This window comes from Varroa jacobsoni, unplaced genomic scaffold (genome assembly GCF_002532875.2).
Source record: "Varroa jacobsoni isolate VJ856 unplaced genomic scaffold, vjacob_1.0 scaffold_1342, whole genome shotgun sequence".
Taxonomy (NCBI): Eukaryota; Metazoa; Arthropoda; class Arachnida; order Mesostigmata; family Varroidae; genus Varroa; species Varroa jacobsoni.
In genome coordinates, this window is record NW_019214244.1 from 42,535 (window position 1) to 50,351 (window position 7,817).

General features: G+C 39.0%; 1 protein-coding gene across 2 annotated transcripts in view; it reads left to right on the forward strand.

The window, feature by feature from the left end:
- LOC111269009 (corticotropin-releasing hormone receptor 1) overlaps positions 1-7,817 on the forward strand; it is a 36,823-nt gene that overhangs the window by 21,023 nt on the left and 7,983 nt on the right. For both annotated transcript variants that reach the window (XM_022848305.2, XM_086971913.1), the window contains exons 6-9: positions 794-950; positions 1,855-1,988; positions 4,907-4,989; positions 5,077-5,215. In XM_022848305.2, the coding sequence (XP_022704040.2) occupies positions 794-950; positions 1,855-1,988; positions 4,907-4,989; positions 5,077-5,215 (513 nt within the window). The remainder of the gene's footprint in view (positions 1-793; positions 951-1,854; positions 1,989-4,906; positions 4,990-5,076; positions 5,216-7,817) is intronic.

Below are 7,817 nucleotides of genomic sequence, written 5' to 3' on the forward strand. Positions count from 1 at the left end.
AAAGCCAAGTACAAACCGTTCGAAGCATTAGCCCACAGGAGGCTTCACGTAGGAAGCATAATGCCCTTCAATTCATATGGGAATTCTGAACGTCTGGAGTGATGGTTGTTTATCTGCCTAAGGCCTATAATAACCTTCTTTAAAAAAAAAATGAATACATAAATGATTTTTGTATACTTTGTCTAGGAATACGTTCTGAATAGTTTAAGGTTACCAATCGGATTAGCATGAATACGATCTATTAGCTCTGGATAGCAAAAAGCTGACTGATTTTTGTTCAACAAAGCTCAATCGCTAAGGCGCAGAGCCAATATGTCGTAAACTTCTTACATCTTGCAGGTACAATTATTAAGTCCATTAGGACATGTGTTATATTCTAATGGACTTCTAATCATATGATACCTTCATTGCATAGTAACTTACCAAAGGTGTACGTTGATAAGACGTACAAATAAAGTTCACTTTTTTCATAGACTGCGCAGGCCAAATCTATAACAAATATTTGCCTGTCACACGCGTCCGGTAGATACGTTTGTCTCTTAATGGTACCGTATAGATGAATGAGTTTTCATTTCTAGAAAACGTTTAAACCCTACCTGATGACAATCAATCCTTTAATACATAGGTAGCCCTATAATTATAGAGTTACAGAACTCATAACATAAGGGCACGCACCCGAAAATTGGTGGACGCTAATCCGATCTAGAGTATTCATCGTGAAAGAGGCCAATGGTGATAACGGCATATATAACATGGATCAGTAAAAATTGCCGTTACGATGTTTACGTTACAGCCGACGGCGTGCAAGATATCCTTATGTATCAAACTCTACTCGTCAATGGCTTCTGTCAACTGGATGTTCGTTGAGGGGATTCAACTGCATTCACGCATTACAACGTCCATTTTTCAACAAGAGGCACCTTTTAAACTTTATTATTTTATCGGCTGGGGTAAGCCACTTCGGTTCTACTACAGCTGCTAATGACACAGAAACAATCACCTGGTCAGAAGCGTCGTGAAAAAAACTTAAAAAAAGCTCAGTGATTAGTTTGTGATAACGAAAGATGTACTATATATATTCAATTTTTTTTCGTTGGCGTCATTTTGAAGATTGTGCCGATCAGATGGCACCGTATCGATTCATAGCTTAGTTTCACTGCAAAGGTCAATATTTTTTTAAGCAGAGATACGGTGTTTCATTATATACACCACGAAAAAAAAAGATATCCACATTCATTAGGGAAGCTAATCAGGAGGCTGTGATAAAACAGCCTTCAAGGGCTTCATTTTTATCGACAACACGCGGTACACATCGTTCACTTGAGCTGTATACGTTTACATTGCCCCTGCTCTTGTTAGTCAACGTTATTTCTACTTTGCAACTCGCTATAATTTGTTTAGTTGTTTCAGAATTGGAGAGAGATAGTATTTATGTCTACACATTTTCCATTTGAGCTATATTCTTTTGCTCTTTCTTCTTCTCGTTGGTACTTAGCTTAACCCATTCCAGAATCCCCGTCGATCAGCTTTGTTTGTTAGCAACCACCGCCTGTTTGACCTCATGGAGAACGAGACCCGTCCACTTCGGCAAGCATGTCGGGCTGAACTGTGTCTACGTCTCCTTTCTCTCGTCACAATGACATCGCCTTCCTGTCTTTGCGTTTGGTTTGATCAACACCTTTTTTTTTTCTTAACTGTATGTAAAAATGATTTCTGCACCAGCGTTCCACATTTCCAACATCCAAAAACGTTATTAAACCTTCGTGACACTGTTCTTACTCACCTACCACCGGTAATATATGATGAAGGCTGTAACTCATTTTATGCTGCTATCATCAATTATGGCTGTCGCAGGTTTTCCGCTGATACTGATCGTAGCATGGGGAGTTAAAATGCAGGAGATACTTCCCCATTCGACGTGTTGGGAGGGCTATCGATCGTATGATGTCGTTTGGCTTCTCACAGGACCTAAACTAGTCGTACTGCTCGTGAGTATCGTCACTCTCAATATTGACAAAACAGCGTCGGTCCCTTCTAAAGAACTACTAAAGAGGTAAAACAACTTTGACGAAATGAGGTCAACTGACACAATGAGCATATGACAACAGCTGGCGTGCCGCCGCATAGGTTCCCTACTTGAGGAACAAGTAAATCTCATAATTTGTATACCAGCAGGACGTTGTTCAGGAGCAATAAGCGTCATCATCTATTCCCGGCAATGTCACTCACAAATATTCTAGCATATGTCGAATAGCAAAATAAATGTCGCAATCCGTTTTTTTTTTCAATCCAAATTTTCGCTACTTGAAGGGGTCCACTTGTTTTTATTGCGGGCTGTTCAAACGTTGCTTGTCCTTGTGGCGCTCAGAAAATCAAGGACATATACAGGCTAGATCGAAACACACAAATTCGTATTCCTATATGATTCAAAGGCCTTACCGCTTGTTATTTCAAGGACGGCATACATCTGTTCATAAATGTTCGACTATAGTTAAGTGACATACTATAATTAAATAGGGAGTATCATATTTAGAAAACGTTCAAATCGGTTCCGGCCAACACTGAAGAATTATCTCAGTACGCTACGCCGACAAAACGTTCTGATTTGATAAGAATTGTACCATATCACTGTTTCAAATAACTATTTTTAGCGGCTTGTTTTTCTAGAAAAACCAAACCGTGATTTTAATTATATCGTGACAATTTTACTTATAACAGTTAGAATTTGTCGACACTCCTAAGGACCACATCGACATAAATGACTTTAAAATATAATAAGTAAGTAATATATATTTTATGAAAGCATATGTTGAATTGTGCAGCTATATTATAATCGATACATTGGGAGTATTCGAGTCCAATCAGAACCATAAAAAAGCGCTTAAAACGAATAGCGTGAGTTTTGGTCCCTTATAGAATCATTCAACTATGAAACTAATAAAGGAAAATATGTAGTTAGCATCTATGGCTACATAATAGTAAACATATTGAAAAAAATGAACGCTTTAAACGTGCGTGTCGCATATTATATCAAATACAGGTATATAAGCAATCTATTAGAATATGTGGCTCGAAGGCGAAATAGTTAACTAAGAATATGGGCTAAACACTATATCTCTAAACTTCATCATGTTGACCAGTCGCTTAAGCTTAGGAATGCTTTTTCGTTAATTTATATAAATAATTTGAGAATTTTGCCAAAGCCAGCTTGAACAATTTGTTCCTTACGAATCGATGAACACTGACGACACGCGCGTCTTTTACCGTTTCTTTTTGCTGACGTCACTAGAAGAACTTCGAGGAACGTAGGTTGTAGACTTCAAATGGTCTTTGATCGGACTTTATCGAAGTCGACAACCTCACAATGGCTCAAGCACCTCCATGTAGCAATCAGCAGAGTGAGGCGGTTCGGTATCAGGTACGATCGTAAAGTTGCCATCTACTATCGAAGCTTCCCAGACACGACCACACAAGTCGTACGTAGCCATCATGCAAAAGGAGTCGGAATGAAGCTTGTCGTTTCAAAAGACGTCAATGAGCCACAAAATGGTATTGATACGATTCTGTGAAACGAGACCTGCCGCCAAGGCAAGGACGACGATGGCCTTTTGTCGCTGTGCACCGAAGCAGTACAAGTAGAGGGATACAAAGCGTACACAAGAGGCTCGACGAAAACTTCAATAACAGAAAATCTATAATAAAAATTAATTCCGAACTGAAACCGGAAGCAGTTATCTTTAACGTGGAGAAAGGTTCTGCAAAGGGAACTAAAAGGGGCAGATAGCCAAAAAAGCCCTGATTCATGATGTATGATGTTTATCAAAAAATAAGCGGAAGATGACCAAGCATTTTTGATGTCAAGAAAGCTAGGAAACATGCAAGTTAACGCAGGAACGAACGGAAATAATATGAAATTCTTACTTGCATCGAAATCTAGACGACAAGCAGTAAAAGAAGCTGCCTTGCTTTTAGGCGTTCCTTCAGTACCGACTGGTCGAACGTTCCTTGCGTTCTCTTGCGTGGTGTGTGCTATTCTGGTAAAAAAAAAATGACCGGAGGGGGAATCTGACAAGATCTCGCGTCGGTTATCCTACATCTGGTTTTGCCTGTCTTTAACGACTATAGGTCTACGCTCTATTCCATAGACGTTCTCTAGAAGATTGACACAGGGAGCTTCAACGTCCTACGTAAAATGGGTTTTTTTTTTTAAATGCCTTTAGTGCTCGACGGGGACACCGTACACTATCGAAACTTCACAGAAACCTTCCATTATTACACTTACTCACACCTCTAAGCGGTAAGTGGCTTCAGGACCTTTATTGCCTCAACTAAAACGATACTGGACAGCAGCGCATCGCACATTGCCTCAGCTCGGCTTCTGAAGTCTATCTGTGAGCGTCACTTATATGTCGGGTAGCTAGTTCAAGGCGCATTGCCAGATGATCAAACATTTTTGTGTAAACGCAACGAAGGACAGTATACAAAACACTCTGCCTTAAACTGACGGTTCTATGCCATGTAATCCATTCAAATCCACAAGAAAGTATTGAGTCGATAGGCCCGCAGCTTTATTAGAATTGAACAACTTGTGCTAACTCCATAGAGATCACGATTATTTAGCATAGGACGCCACGTATCCAGTATGTTATATACGTCATATTTGTTAGATGCAGCCGATAAGCCGAACAAGCGGCTAGCCGAAAGCTACAGAAAGAAAACGTTCGAGGGTAGCATGTGTAATGAACATCAGACTCATGTTTCGTACCTTCTAACGATAACTCCATTTATATATATATATATATATTTTTTGTATATTTGTGTATTAATTAAAGCGAGTTTTTTGATCATTTTATAAAAAGACGATTTGCTACTAAATAAAATAGAAAATTCAATGTTTCTGTTTCAGATTAACTTTGTCTTTCTGATGAACATAATTCGCATCCTTGTGACGAGGGTAAAATGCGTCACGGCTGAGAATAAGCAATTTAGGTAAGTCATCATTATTATTACTCAAGAGTTAAGCAGAGAAAAAAGTATTCTGACGATTCACTTTCTTAATTAATTACTGAATTGCAGAAAAGCAATGAAGGCAACAGTGCTGTTATTTCCATTGCTTGGTACTACCCACCTCTTGTATGGGATCAGCCCTCAGGACTACGATGAGAAGTTAAATGGCCTCTATATGATTGTGAACGCTGTGTTACAATCCTCTCAGGTAAAGTGGCAAAGGAATTAGCTTGGGCCCAAATTGGCTGTGTTAACACATTGGAGGACCTATTACCAATAGTATCAATACGGCTTGTTGAATTCTGTAGGCTCAAAAAAAGGGTTTATTTTGAAAATGATCCTGCCCTTGGCTTTTTATTAATGAAAAAATTATAGTGTATTTTTAGTTTTTTTTTTCTGGCACTTAGAGCTTAATCAATATCATAGCCTATGGGGTTTGTTCTTGAACCACATAGATCATAATGTTTTGGCCTGATAGCTGCTTGTGAACAATTAAACGCCTACACTATCCAAAAAAAAAGCAGACTTTGGTAAGGTTATGCAGGCGCAATCCTAAGGTGATGCACACGAGAAACATATATTAGGGGTCCGGAAAAAATAAAGCCATCACCTACATCTGAAGGCCGGGTATGAGTGAACATTTAGGGCTTTTGCGCGTTAGACAATGATCACACCCGAACGTCGCATGCGAATAATCTTCAACAGATTTCTCAAGAGAAAATCTCTTGTTTGATTCTGCTTTTGGATGAAGCCTATACGGCGTCTGTCAAGTTCCTATTAATAACCACTTGACCGTACCATCACGTTACTGCGCATGATAAGCGCTATTTGTCCCCGTACATACGTTGTCGCAGGTACCGACGCCCCGGTAACAATTTTAATACAATACTTTGGCAACTGTCGAAAGCCGAGGACATTGTTAAGAACGTTGCGAATAATAATGAGAGCTCACGCAAGGTACTGGTTTTGTTATATATAGATGTTGTGTGTCTTTGTAAATCGCCAGAATACTTGGATTCGCTCGACGTTACGCCTATTTGGTTGGGCGCTCACTCGAAAAGGTGATCATTACTTAGGCCTTTTCGGACCTGCTGGAACAGTTCCGCCAGCAGAGTTGTGAGCCAGTTAAGTCTTGTTAACCTTCTCGTAGCTCGTAAGTAACGTAACGTGACGTCAAAATTATTTCATAAGTAATATCTAATCGTACAGGACAGCAGAAATGGCTAACAGGTACGACCTTTGTAAAGCTAATTAACGTATTATTACGTGTTACGGACCTTCACGATGTTATTGGGCATCTGTACGATATCAATTAATCAGTGTAAGCCTGCTTGATAACTATTTCATTAAGGCTGCTATTGCGGTTCAATAAGATATTATTATTTTGACATTTACGGTGGAGCTGTGTCATGTAGAGCCACATTCGACTGAACAACACTAGTCCATGTTATAAGTTTTGGTGCGTCGAGTACTTTTATACGAACATTAAACATGACCAAGACAGCAAAAATAGATAATCCGCTGACTCGAATTAAGACCCAGAAACCTTTATTTTTACAACTTCCCTTTATAATTCATACATTTACATTTGTTTATAATTTTAAAATGTTTGTTCCCTTTTTCTTATTTGAAGCATTAATTCATTACGTTGCTTAAGAACGAAAGTCGGTACGTACCTGTCGCAATTTGCAAACAGGATTTATTACGTTTTGTAAAAAAAAAAACGTTTTTGTTCACCGTGGACAATAGTATACGTATAGATTCACAAAAACATCGTGTTTGAATTAAGCAATACCAAAATCGATATAAAAAATCATTACGTTAATCGATTAAAACTGCAAGTAATCTAAAAGTACTATTGAATTTCGTTACAAACAAGCATGTTCCTTTTTTTTTTTTATTTCGAACGTGTTTTGTTGCTATACAAGTACAAGCAAGCTCGCCAGCTAAAGCCATATCATCCAACCCAATCGTCGTTACCATTCCCCATAACAAGAATAGCTTTTCTCAATCGGGGAGGACGAAGATGCGCTTAGCTCTCTTATTTGTACAATCGTTTTCACGTTACTCCAATGGCTGTTGTGACGTCCGCGGCCCACAGATCTATGCTATACTCCAGCTCTTTCCCGGCTCCAGCGACTAATAGATAGATAAACCTCAAGCTACAGTCCCAATTTTATGCTATAAGGTCTCCCGTTGTATTATCGGATAGTTGAAAAATTATTGACCGTTTCCAAACGCAATTGGAGAAAACATATATATTTTGAAATAATATTAGTGAACTAAAAATATGCTCTCTTGATAGAGTAATAGAGCTAGAAGGACAAGTTAAACTTTCAGGACGAACACGAATAAAATCTGAGAAACCTCTAAGAGACCCTTAGAAGACGCAACCCCTACTCTCTTACCGAAAACAGTGTTAGTGTTAGGCGAGAGCGTCCTGCAGTGCTTCGACCCCCAGCTGAGGAAGATTCGCCCAAACAAAACGTCACTGACTATTCGTGCGGCGCCGAAAATGGATATGAACAGCATCGTGTGTAAAGCAGAGAAGTTTATTAAAAATACCAATGGGTCATACAAAAATACCAAAGTACCGTTTTTTTACACGCTGGTTATTAAGAATGCTTAAAATTAAGAAAAAAAACATATCAGCAGGGTAGAGAGTTTTTTTGGAGACGTTAGTTATCCTGCGACCCGAATCAGAAGTATACGTGCTCTCCGTTTCCTTCTTTGCCGACGACTGCAAAGCGACAAATAACATTATTACAAACAAAGCCGGTTAAGAAAATGAGGGATTTGTTGGGACTACT